At 63.7% G+C, this 12447-nt stretch overlaps 1 protein-coding gene across 1 annotated transcript in view; it reads right to left on the bottom strand.

Moving 5' to 3' along the window:
* Positions 1-12447, bottom strand: part of Ncs1 (neuronal calcium sensor 1) — a 40901-nt gene that overhangs the window by 12646 nt on the left and 15808 nt on the right. Inside the window, exon 2 of the mRNA XM_026386457.2 lies at positions 8419-8443. Within this exon, the coding sequence (XP_026242242.1) occupies positions 8419-8443 (25 nt within the window). The remainder of the gene's footprint in view (positions 1-8418; positions 8444-12447) is intronic.

Raw genomic sequence — 12447 nt, 5'->3', positions numbered from 1 at the left:
CACCCAGGCCACTAGGATGTGGTGGCAGTCCAAGCCCCAGTGTAGGTCTCTGCTGTGCAGCCAGGGACAGACGCCTGACCTCTTTGAGGCTCACGCCCATCCTGTTGGAATCAGGTGAAGAGGTACCTGGACCCCCAGGGCCTACCTTTAAAAACATCCCTGCCTGATCCCCACCAGTGCACCCTGCGGCCTAAGAACTTAAATGTGTCAGGTGTTAAACTGATTCACGAACTGGCTCCCGGGTCGCTCAGCACCCCCAGGTGGGACAAGTCCTCCCACCGCAGGAAGTCAGAGGGACGCGGTCGGCACCAGCTGTGACCTCCACCCGGTCTGCCATCTGTGAGTCCCCACGGCCCAGACTGGAGCTGAGGGGGATGGACGGTGAATTCTGAGAAGGGCCAGTGCTCAGAGGAACCCGATGGTTGACCGGCGGTCCCACCGAGACCTGCGTCAGGCTCCCACTCGCCCGCCACCCGCGAAGCAGAGGATCCTTGGAGCAGCGTGAGCCTCCTGTGGCGCTGTGTGGGGAGAAGCCAGGGTCCCCTCCCTGCTGACCAGCCTTAAGGGGCCAGGATCGACGCTGGACACCCAGGGCCTGGGAGGATAGCCGGACACCTGGCGGTGGGAGCCTGGGGTTCTGAGGCCTGAGAATGGCCGTCAGGTGTCCAGGGAGGCGGGACCCTTGCTCCAGCCACGCCTGCTGGGGCCAGGGCAGGTGGAGGGCGTGGAGCACCTCCTCCTTGGAGCTGGACTGGAGCAGGCCCGGGGCTGTCCCCACAGTGGCCGCACACCGTGAGGCTCCCCGTGGGCTGAGCCTCTGGGCCTCTCCCTGCCCTCCCCCTCAGGGCCCTCAGGATGGCAGGTCTGGGCGCGGTCACCATGGGCCTCTGTCACTGCCCGTGACAGCAGCCCAGCGAGGGGCTCCATGCTGAGCCCTGAAGACGGTTCCTCATGTAACCCCGCGGCTCACAGCCGTAGGTCCAATGATCCCACTGGACAGATGAGCCACTGAGCTCAGAGAGGTCAACCACGGCCTCACAGCCCATGTCGAGCCGTCAGCCCGGCTCTGCTTCTCCTGTCCCCCGCTGCCCGTCAGCCTCTGACCCAGCCTCAATTCAATGTGATGTCCAGGCCCACCTGGAAGCCCTGCGACTCGTCCTGCGGGGCCCTGGGGTCTGCCCGCCCCCGCCAGCCCCCGGGGCTGCTCTGAGCCTGGCACTCACAGCCGTCCCCCCAGGAAGCACAGCAGGGCAGAGTCCGTGACACTGATACCAAAGCGTGGCTTTGAGCCCTTCCGGTCACAGGAGGGACAGACTGGCCCCCAGCTCCCTCCCTGGTGCTCTCTCCCAGCTTCCTTCCGGGGACAGGAGGCAGACAGTTTACAAGCAAGAGGCCACCACCCCAGGTCCCCAAGCCAGGAGGGGTCCCTGGGCCGGGGAGGGACGTGCCTGGTGCAGGACCTAATGGCCTCTCCCGTGAGGGCTGCACCCCTCTGTTCTTCCTGCCCAGAGGTCATTCAAAACAGCAACGATGCAGTTGAAAGGAGCCCAGAGGCGGCCCCCTGCCACGGCTCAGCGGGGTGGGCAGGGCCGGGGGCAGCTGCAGGGGCCGGCTGTGGGCACCAGCCTGGTGGGAGCCTCCAAGGCCTGTCTGTCACACCTACAGAGGCTCCACAGGGCCCACCCCATGAGCAGGGGTCCCCAAAGCCCACCCCCAAGAGGCAGTGCCATAGAGGGTGGCCAGCCCACGGCTCCAGCTTGCCCTGGCCACCCTGACCGCTGGCCTCCCTGAGCCCCTCCCCCCCGCAGCCTTGACCTGCGTCCTCTTCAGCAGGCCCTGTCCTGGGCGAGATTCCTGCCAGGCCAGCGGACGGCTGACCAAGCTCCTTGCTGCCCCCTTGCTTGTCGGGGGACGAGGCAGCCCCCCACCCCTGGTAACCCCTCGTCCATGAACCTCTCGGGGGCTCTGAGTGACCGGGACAGGCTCCACACTTCCCAGGTCCTGCCAGGAGGTCCCTGGGCACCCGCCACTCCCCAGGTGCCAGGAGATGTGTCCTGCAGGAGGTGGGCCCACGGAGGCCGCAGGGTCCCCTGCTCCCCTGGTCCAGCACCAGCCCGCTGGACCACACTCCATCACATCGGCCTCCAGGCGATGACCTCCAGTTCAATGCCCCGTCCCTGACACGGGGGCACCCCTGGTGCTCCACTCACAGCCTGGTGCATAACACGGGCCCAGCAAATGTCGTCTGGTAAGTTGAACAGATGAACACACAAACTGCCCAGCAGGGGAAGACAGGGCAAGAGTTAGGTGTCCTGCCGCTCTGTCCTGAGCCCAGTGGAACTGGATCCTCAAGAAACCCCAGTCAGCATCTAAGAGCCCTGTGAGGATGGTTAGAAGACTACTTCTGGGTGTTGATATGGCTCTGGGGGCCCAGAGAGGGGGAGAGACTGGCCCAAGGTCACACAGCAAGTTAGCAGCAGAACTAGGGCTCAGACTCAGGGCTCCTGCCTCCCAGCCTCCCCACCTCATGGCACCCCCCCACACACTTGCAAGCCAGGCTGTACCGCCCCCGGGGAAATGCAAGGGGAAAGCAGCTGCTACCCAAATATTATGTAACCCATTGTTCGTCCTCCGAAGGTGGAGGAGGTATCTGCCTCGGCTGCGGCAGAGCCGGGGAGACTGAGCTTTCCGGCCACCTGGTTGCCCTGGGCCTCGGATTCGCCTCAGATGGCCAGGCTCTGAAGCCAGACTTCCTGCAGGCCTAACCTGGGGTCCAGCCCCTCCCCACAGGGGGCACCCGGGACTGAGGACCAAGCCCAGGAACCTGTCCCAGGACGGCTGGGACGTGACTGAACCAGCCCCACCCACCCCGGGTCAGGTCCCGGCAGGTCCCAGCCTCCTCCCTCTCCTGTGGAGCCCAGCGTCTGCCGGTGCCCAGGCACGCGGGCCTGTGCTGGGCCTGGCCCTCACCTGCCGTGCCTTGGGAGGGACCCTGCACAAACCCCTGCCCCACAACCCGGCGGCCCTGTGGGGAGGTGGCTGGTCAGCCCCGGGCAGGGTTCCCGCCCTCCGCGCCTGATGCTGGGCAGCTCTGGGCACTGGAGACGGCAGGCGCCACCTCCTCCAGTGACTGCCACCCTGTCCCCAGACCTGGCCAAACACACCCTGGGGCAGCGTCACTGGGTTTACAGCCACTGGACTGGGGGACCCCAGCTGGCGGGGATCTGCCGCAGAAGTGCCCGCGGGTCACACAGGATCCCAACAAGCCCCAGGGGAAGGGGACAGACTGGGTGCCCTCCGGGCTCAGGGTCCCGGGACTTCTGCCTGGCCCACCCCTTCCTCCGCTCGGCCTGCACCCCGAGGCAGGCGCCATTCCGGTTCACCCCCGACCCTCCGGGGAGCTGGCCTGCCGCAGGTTCTGGGTCGGTGTGGAGTCCGGTCCTCGGCTGGCCAGTGGGGTGGCTGCAGGGGGCCAGCCTCCAGGTGGAGTGGGGATGGGAGAGAGGGGCCAGGTCTGCCGCAGCCTGTGGGCTCCTCTGCAGCCAGAGTCCCCCGTGGGGACCAGGCCCCAGGGATCTGCCTTCCTCACACCTCGGGCTGGACTCTGGACCCCAGGGGGAGGGACGGGAGTCCTCACGTCACTGGGGCAGGTCACCCAGCAGAGGGGCAGGGATGACGGACATGCCCCGGGGCCAGGAGTGCCGAGGGGCCTCTTCCTATCGTCACTGTCACTGTCACAGCGGCTCATCCCTGTGCTGCCCGTTTCACAGGCTGCATCAGCCTGAAGGACTCCGAGGCGTTAGAGAGGAGTGTCTTTATATTTTTTTAACTGAAGACCAGCTCTGACCTCTGAAGCCGACCGCTCCGTCCTGGCTCACCCTTGACCTTGTGCGACCCTGGGCAGGCAACTTCCTCTCTGAGCCTCAGTGACCTGTCTGTGAGGTGGGGACCAAGCCAGTACCTGCCTTGAGGGCTGCGGGAGCCTGGACAGTGGGGAGCCCAACTGCCCCCACAAAGGGGGGCCTGACCTCTCCTCAGCACCAGAGGGGCCAGGGCAGCCGGAGCCCCTGCACACGCCAGAGGCCCTTCCTAACACCCAACCTCCTGGTTCAGGTCAGTGTCCCCGATGCTGGGTGCCGGCCCCTGGCCACCCCATGATCGCCTCTGGGCACTCTTCTCACCCCACCTTGTGCAAGGACAGGGCTGGACTCTGGGGGGCCAGAGAGATAAATAACCAAGCACAACCCTGCGCAGCTGGGGGCCGCCTCCCAGACCCTTCCCTGTCATCTTTTCCAAAGACTCCCCTGGGACGGAGCTCCAGGAGGGGCCCCAGGCGCTCGGGTGAGGAGGACCCCCCTCTGGGCCCTCCCTCCAGGACTTCAGGTCTGTGGGCTTCCCAGAGCCAAAGCCAGCAGCCCCGAGCCCTGCAGCCCAGGCCACAAGGAGGAAGGACACAGCTGTGACGGGGCAGGGTCTCCGCCCTCCGAGCCCCAGCTCTGTGACACACCACTCCTGGGACTCGCCACCAGGCACTAACACGGCACGGTGCTGCCCACGGGGGAGCGCGGGGACGTTGGGGGAGCTGCGCCCTCCCCGGGGTGCGTGGGACGGTCCAGCTGGCTCTGCGGGGCGGCTGCAGGATCCCTCCTGCTTCACCCTCTGTTTTTGTTACAACATGCTGGGATATTTGTTTTTTGTAAAAATAATAAAACAAGAGAATTTGGAAAATAGGAGAAGGAAAAAAGCATCCGTGATCCGGCCACCAACGTGGCCACCAACACGGCCCAGCCCCCGCCTTCCTCGCTCCCTTTGCCTCCTGCAGTTTCCCTCCATGGAACTGGGTGTGCCCTGCTGTCATGAGGGCATTCTTGTGGCTTCCCAGGTGACAGTGATGTCCATGTCACCTCCCAGGGCCTGGGTCCTGCTGCTGCCTCTTACTCCACAGCCCACTGTGGCTCCTGATCTCTCAGGGTGCAGAGCTGGGCTCTCGGGAGTGGGGACCAGAGGGCGGGAAGCAGGGGTCCAGGCACCCAGGGGCCATGTCCCCACACTGGTGCCCAGGGCCAGCAGGGCTGAGGCCATGGGGTCCCCAGGGGCTGGAGCCAGGGGAGGATGCCCGCCTGGCCTGGCCTGGCATTGCTCTTCTGGGGCCTGAGTTCAAATCTAGGCTGCGTTTGCACTGGCTGCACACAGGGTCAGGTGACGAGATCACACCGCAGCCCTGAATAGCAACCCTAAAGTCAGCAGGGAACAAGACAGGCCAACTCTGCGGAGGTGACGAATGAGCCAGGCAGAGGGAAGGAACAGCGGCCGGAAGAGCAAGGAAGGAGGTCCTGAGGTGGAAGAGCTTGGCCGGGGTGAGGGACAGCCAGGGCGGCCATGCTGGTGAGCCGGGAGAGGGCGAGGCCAGAGAACATGGGAGCCCTGAGGCCTGCCGGGAGCCGAGGCCCGTGCCAGGTGCAGTGGGAGGTCCCAAAGGGGCTTCGAGCAAGAGAGCCAGCCACCCACCCACCCAAAGCTCTCCCTGTGTGCGTGGAGAAGGGGCCACAGGAGTCCATCCACCAGCTGCACCGAGGAGACTGATCCAGAACACTGGGGTCTGGGATCCATTATCAATGCCTGCCACGGACACAGGACGGGAGGGTGAGGCCTGAGGGCCCCTGTTTAACCATCCTGGTCTCCCGGTTTTCTACTTCTAGAGGTGGCCTTTCTAGAAACAGGAGAGGGAGGGCTGACCTGGGAGGGCAGGAAAGGGCTGGTTCAGCTATCTGTACCCTGGGAGGCTCCACCAAAGTGAACTAAAGCCTAATTATTCGACGTCCACAGAACTTTCTGGAACTTTCTTTCTTTAGAGCTTGCTGGGGAAGGTGTCACACAGTGAGGAGCAGGTGTGCAGGCACAGGCCAGCCTCCTTGGCCTCCCTGCTGGTCCCCTCCCAGGCTTGACACTGCCTCGAGGTCGTGTGCTCCTCCAGGTAGTGGCCCAGCCGGCAGGCAGAGCCTGCCTGGACCCTGCCCCTCCAGCCCCCACCCCGGCCTGTCACCCTGCTCAGCCGGAGATGCTGCTGCTTTGTGTTGATGTGTCTGTCCAGGGCTGGGGCTGGGTCTGTGTCGCCAGGGGTCCCTGCGTCTGGGACAGGCCCTGGGCAGCCCTGCCCCACCAACGCTGGGTGAGTGAATGGCGCGACCTGCCCCTGGCCCACCCGGGCCTCGGTTCCCCATCAACACGGTGAGGAGGGGTCCCCCCAGCGCTGCTAAGGTGGGGCAGCAGTGGAGGCTCCGCTCAGCACACCACGGGGACGCGCTCTCCAGGCGCCCTCCCAACGTCCCCCACCAAGTAGAGCATCTGCTCTCGACGCCGTCCGCCAAGCCCGACTCCCACACCCGCCTTCCGACGGGGACACTGAGGCCCCAGGAAGCTTCGCCCAGGTGTGGGCAAGTCAGAGCGCGGCCAGCTGCCCGGCTCCGAGCCCCCACCCTGGCCACCTGCCTCTCCTGGGCGGCCAGGGGAGCACCCGGGAGCTCAGGGGGCCCTCAGTGTCCTCCTCCCTGAGATGCAGATGGGTCCTTCTCCTCCAGGGGACTGCGAGGGGAAACAAGTGGGGCTGCCTTGAGTGTCCCCTGTCACCCACGGGTGCTGAGGAAGTGCCCCGTCTCTCAAGGACGGGCCTTGCCCTCTTCCTGCCCTGGAAGGAAGGTCTGGGAAGCCTTCTCCCACTGGAGGGCCACATCACGGCTGGGGCCACAGTGTTCCTGCCTGTCTCCTAATGGCCACCCAGGACCCTAACCCGGCCCCCCGCCGGGCCCCCAGAGGATAGGGGCCGCCCGGGGTTCAGGAGACCTGTGCAGCCTCCTTCCCTCAGCGGGGCCAGAGCCAGGTCCTGGGGTCCTGCTGCCCACTGTCATGGCAGCCCTGCCACCCCCAGGTGCGGGCGAGGGACTCCCTGTGAGCCTCCGTTTCCTTGTCTGCCACGTGGAGGTGACAGGCCACGTCACACTCGGGAATGTGCTCCCAAGGCACCGAGAGGGGTGCCTTCGGGGGCTGAGCATCCACCGTGGCCAGGCCCTGGGGACACAGCCAAGGACAGGCGAAGGTGACCAGCCTTGAGCTGGGGGATGCAGACAGGGGCAGAAACATTTAACCACTGTCACAGGCCATCACAGAGAAGCACGGGTCAGTGGGGGTCAGAGAGACCCCAACCCAGCTAGAGGCCAGGGAGGGTCCCGGGAAGGAGGCTGAGGGGGAGCTGGAGCCAGGAGGGGGCCCACTCGGGGGAGCGGCCAGGACAGAGCCCTAACTGCAAGGAACGTCACCAGGTCAGGCTGGCAGAGGGCAGGGTGGCACGCGCCTGGGCAGCCAGCAGGCTGGACCCCACGGGGCCACTCGGCACATAACCACGCTCAGTGTCAGTGCTCCTCCGAGGCCAGCGAGGGAGTGAGCGGAGGCTGACCTCCTAGGGTCTGGCTGCACCCGGCCCCTCTGACCGCCGGCGGGAAGGGAAGAGCATGTCCAGAGCGAAGTCCAGGGGGGCTTCCTGGAGGAGGGTCCTAGGCTACACCTTGGAGGAAGAGCCCAGGAAGGGAGCCCAGGGATAGAGACCTAGAAGCAGGAATGTTCTGGAACGCCCACCTGGGGAAGTCGGGAAGTGGGAAACGAGGTCAGTCCTGGGATAGAGCCCGGTGGCTGCTCGCTCGCCTGCCCGCTGCTGGCTCGGCCAGCTCAGCCTCCCATCACTGCCCACCTGGCCAGGGTCCCCTGCGGAGGTCAGCAGAGCCCGCAGGACATGGCTCTGCACCTTCTACAGTGTGAACTCGGGCATGGGGGTGTCAGAGGTGGCCCGGGAGGAGCCCGGGAGGCCTCCCTCCAAGCTGTTCCCCCATCATCTTACAGCGGGAGCCCCCGTGCTCCCCATATCACACAGTGACCGACAGCATCACCCAGGCCAGGCTCCCTACACCATTACAGACCTCACTGACCCCTCCCTGCAATACCTTCCATTGGCTCCAGGACAAGCGACCTCAGAATCCGTCTTAACACACACTCCAGGCGAGCCACCGCGGGCTGACCAGAGCTGGCCCCAGAGGAAATCTACCCGCCACGGCCGACCTAGCGCACCCAGCCATTGTGAGCAGACTCACCTGAGCCCCTGAGAGGAAAGAGACCTGTCAAGGCCACACAGCATTTAATGACAAAGCTGGGCCTGGCCCTGTCATCCTAACCCCTCCCTAGGGTCTAGTGGGCCTGGGGGTGCCCCAGGCCCTAACTGCCAGCTGAGAACGCACCTGAGCCAGGGACAGGGCTGGTGCGTGGATGGGCATGCTCCGAGGCCCCTGCGTGCTGTCCTGGGCACCGGGACTCTGTCCCCATCGGCACAAAGCCCCCGTCCCCACCCCTGAGTTTGGGGAAAGGGCTACTCACCACTGCTGCACTTCCTTCTCGGTGACTGCAAGAGAAAACAGAAAAGTGGCCGTTAGCTCAGGTGACCCCACACACGCCGATGCTCACTGGGGCCACCCTCCTGTCCACCCCACCTACAGCCTCCCTGTCCGCTCAGGGCACCGACCTGCTCTGGACAAGAAGAGGTGACGGGGCTAGGTGACGAGTACTGGGCAGGGGACAGCACTGGCCCCTCCTCCCAATGCTCACTGTGCTGCTGCTGCTGCTGCTGTGAGCCCCAGAAATACCTGGGGACGCCGCGGTCACTTCTCCAGGAAGCCAACGTTCAAGCACATTCTTTCCCATCTCTCAGTCCCCAGGGACAATCAGGGAGGGTGGCTGTCCAACCTGGCTGCCCCGCCTGCCTCTGGGGACCTGGCCAGGTGGGGGGGGGGCACTCTCAGCAGGAGGGCCAGCTCCCTCCCTGCCCCCCTAGGCCCTTGGTGGACAGTCCAGGTTCTTCCACTGGCAAGATGTGGTCATTGCGTGAACCCAAAGCCGGAAGGAACCACAGAAACCACTGACCCGAATAGTCACTTTACTGACCATGAAACAGCCAAACAGGGGGTTTTCTGAAAAGTACTGAACCTGTCAAGCTGGAACCAAACCCAGGTTCTCTCTCAAGTCACTGAACAAGGACCTCAAGCCCCTCTCCTTGCCCATGTGACATGGGAGAGCTCCCGAGCACCCTGTGCCTCGGTTTCCCCATTTGCAGGCACGATGGCAGCGGTACCTGCCACACGGCGCTGGCCCAGGACCCCATCCTACCAGGGGCAGAAGTGCCTGGGTCCCCAGACGTGGGGCGGAGAGCTCCCATGAGTTCACGGGGGCGGGGGGGGGCGGGGAGTGAAGGAGTGAGCAGGGGGGTGAGCAGACAGAAGGCGCCCAGGTAGGTGGAGCCAGGCGGCCCGGAGCTGTCCCTGCCCACACAGGCCGGGGGAGGTCACTTCACGAAAACTGCTCAGACAGCCACCAAACACCAAGCGCCCACTGTGACCAGGCCTGCGCCCAGGGCGGCCCTGCCCCAGCCTGAGGGAAGATAGCATTGGCCTTCCCCAGCTCCAAGTGGGGACACGGAGGCCCACAAGGCCAGGAAGAGGATCCAAACTCAGGTGTGGGGCTCAGAACCCGCATCAGACCCCAGCGTGCACTGAGAGCCTCCCATCCGCTCCTGAGCCCAGATCAGACCCCGGGATGAGAACTGCCCAGGGGCCACCGCGGTGGTGCACACCTGTCATCTCAGTGGCTCGGGAGGCTGAGGCAGGAGGATCATGAGTTCCAAGCCAGCCTCAGCAATGGCGAGACACTAAGCACCTCAGTGAGACCCTGTCTCTAATAAAATACAAAATAGGGCTGGGGACGTGGCTCAGTGGCGGAGTGCCCCTGAGTTCAATCCCTGGTACCAGAGAGAGAGAGAGAGAGAGAGAGAAAGAGAGAGAGCGAGCGCGCGCCAGGCCATGATGGAGATGCCGCTCTCCTGGAAGCCCAGACCTGGCATGGAAGAATGCAACTTCCCTGAGAAAATTTTGGCAGAGGTACAAGGTGAGGGGTAAGGCCTGGGATGCACAGGGAAGGTGTCCCTGGTCTTACCCAGGACAGGCTGCCCTAGACCTACCCCCTGCAGGAATCTGGGGACTCAGGTGGCCCACTACTGCACAGCCAAGAGCTGAGGGCCACCAGCTCTGGAACCCGGCCAGTGAACCCACGTCCAAACCCAGCCCCAGAGCTCACCAGCTGTGCGACCCTGGGGAAACTGCTTCCCCGTCTGAAGCTCGGTTTCCTCATCTGCACGTGGGCATGTTGGGAAGGTTAGGTTAGAAAGCACCAGAATCGCACAGCGAGGTGGGACCCATCTCCCTGGGAGGAGACAGAGTTCTGGGGGTCTGCCTGCCTGTTGGAGGGCACCTGAGTCACCTGCCAGGAGAGGCAGGCCAGGATGATGCTCCCAGGCCCAGAACGAATGGCCAGTACAGTCCCCAACCCCACCCCAAGTCAGCCAAGGAGCTGCCGGACCCCGTGTGGGCCTCATAGGGCCAGAGAGCTACTCCCAGGGATCCCCCAGCTCAGAAGTCCCACCAACCTCAGAAGTCTCTGGCAGCCTTTCCCCCAGGGCCGCTGTCCCTCCAGCCTCCCCTGCTCTTCCTCACCCATCAAGCCACCAGCAGCCCTGAGACATGGTTGGCTGCACCCCCTTGGACTGTCCCCCACACAGAACACTGGGTGATCAGCAGGTGGCCAAGCCCCGGGGACATGAGCTGGCCGGGGAGATGCACCCTATGCACACTTTGAGCAACTAATTAACCTTCAGGAGACAGTTGAGGCTTCCAGTGTCCCCTGGCCCCATGCCACAGCCAGCGATCCCAGCAGCTTCACGCCTGGGGCCTTGGAGGTCCTTGGAGGGCAACAGATAGGAACCTCTCTGGGGCGTAGCCACCCACCCCAGCCCCTGCAGAGGCCAAGAAGGCCTGCATCCAACCCAGGCCTCTGCCCACCAGCCACCACCCCACCCCAAGGGGACCTGAGAAACATGGCCAAGGGGCTGGGGATGTGGCTCAAGCGGTAGCGCGCTCGCCTGGCATGCGTGCGGCCCGGGTTCGATCCTCAACACCACATACCAACAAAGATGTTGTGTCCGCCAAGAACTAAAAAAATAATAAATATTAAAAAAAAAAAAAAAAAAAGAAACATGGCCAAGGCCCTGCCAAAAGGTGGTCCGCAGTCCCCGCCATTCCGACACCCCCTTTGAGATTCCTCTTAAATGGCTGGGCGCTCGCCTGTAATCCCACGGAGGCTGAGGCAGGAGGATCGGGGGTTCAAAGCAGCCTCAGCAACTAAGCAAGGCCCTAAGCAACTCGTGAGTCCCTGTCTCTAAATAAAATACCAAGGGGGCTGGGGATGTGGCTCAGTGGTTGAGTGCCCCTGAGTTCCATCCCTGGCACCAAAAAAAAAGATCCCTCCCTGTCCCCAAGTGTGGATCCTCTCCAGAGTTTTCTGGAAATCATCCCTCTTAGTTTTTACTCAATTGCTTCATCTCACTCCTGCCTAAGCAATCATATCTCTAAAATCACCAGCGACTTGGGCCATTTATTCTCTAATACACAGTGAAGATGTCACTGCTGAAAAGAGCAGAGTGGCCGGCCACCCTGGGCTGTCCTCCATGCGCTGGAAGGACGTGTCCTCCACTGAGTTCTCCTGCCAAAACTGTTTACCTGAGTCTAATCCTGAGGACAGATGACAAAGCCAGAATGTGGGACATTCAACAGGGCACCTGGCCAGGACACTTCAATCAGCCAGTGCCATGAAAGGCCACGTGGGCCAGAGGAATGTTCCAGAAAAGACCAAGCCAAGGAGGCAACCAGAGGGCCCTGCCGATGCCCGGTGGGGCCTGGGACCCGGAGGGAATGGAGGCTGGTGGAGGTGGGGAGGCCGGGCGGGCTGCAGGAGGCTCAGCCGGGGCCCTGTTGACCGTTTAGGGGTGGACAGGGCAGGGAGGATACATGGGGGAGTGTCCTTTCTCTTGCCGGGCCCCTTGGTGTTTAGGACGGGGTGTCTGCAGCTTCTGCTAATTTACCAAGGAGGTGAGAGCCATAAAGCCTGGGATCCGACGCACAGGGATTTGCTGCATCATATTTCAAAATAAAAAGTTGGGGGAAAATGTTTGTCAACCCGTGCGCCTCCACACAACGCCACGAGGGCTGGTCCTGCCCTCGCAGCTCTGACCCCACAGGCACAGGGGGAGGGAAGCCTCATGAGGTCCAGCTTCCCTGGGCCTTGGCCTCTGCCCAGGCACCACAGTGACCTCCCCCTCTGTCCAGGCACCACAGTGACCTCCCCCTCTGCCCAGGCACCACAGTGACCTCCCCCTCTGTCCAGGTACCACAGTGACCTCCCCCTCTGTCCAGGTACCACAGTGACCTCCCCCCTCTGCCCAGGCACCACAGTGACCTCCCCCTCTGCCCAGGCACCACAGTGACCTCCCCCTCTGTCCAGGTACCACAGTGACCTCCCCCC

This window comes from Urocitellus parryii, chromosome 4 (genome assembly GCF_045843805.1).
Source record: "Urocitellus parryii isolate mUroPar1 chromosome 4, mUroPar1.hap1, whole genome shotgun sequence".
Lineage (NCBI taxonomy): Eukaryota > Metazoa > Chordata > Mammalia > Rodentia > Sciuridae > Urocitellus > Urocitellus parryii.
Note: the sequence above shows the minus strand (reverse complement) of the source record. Positions and strands in the feature narration are given on the sequence as shown.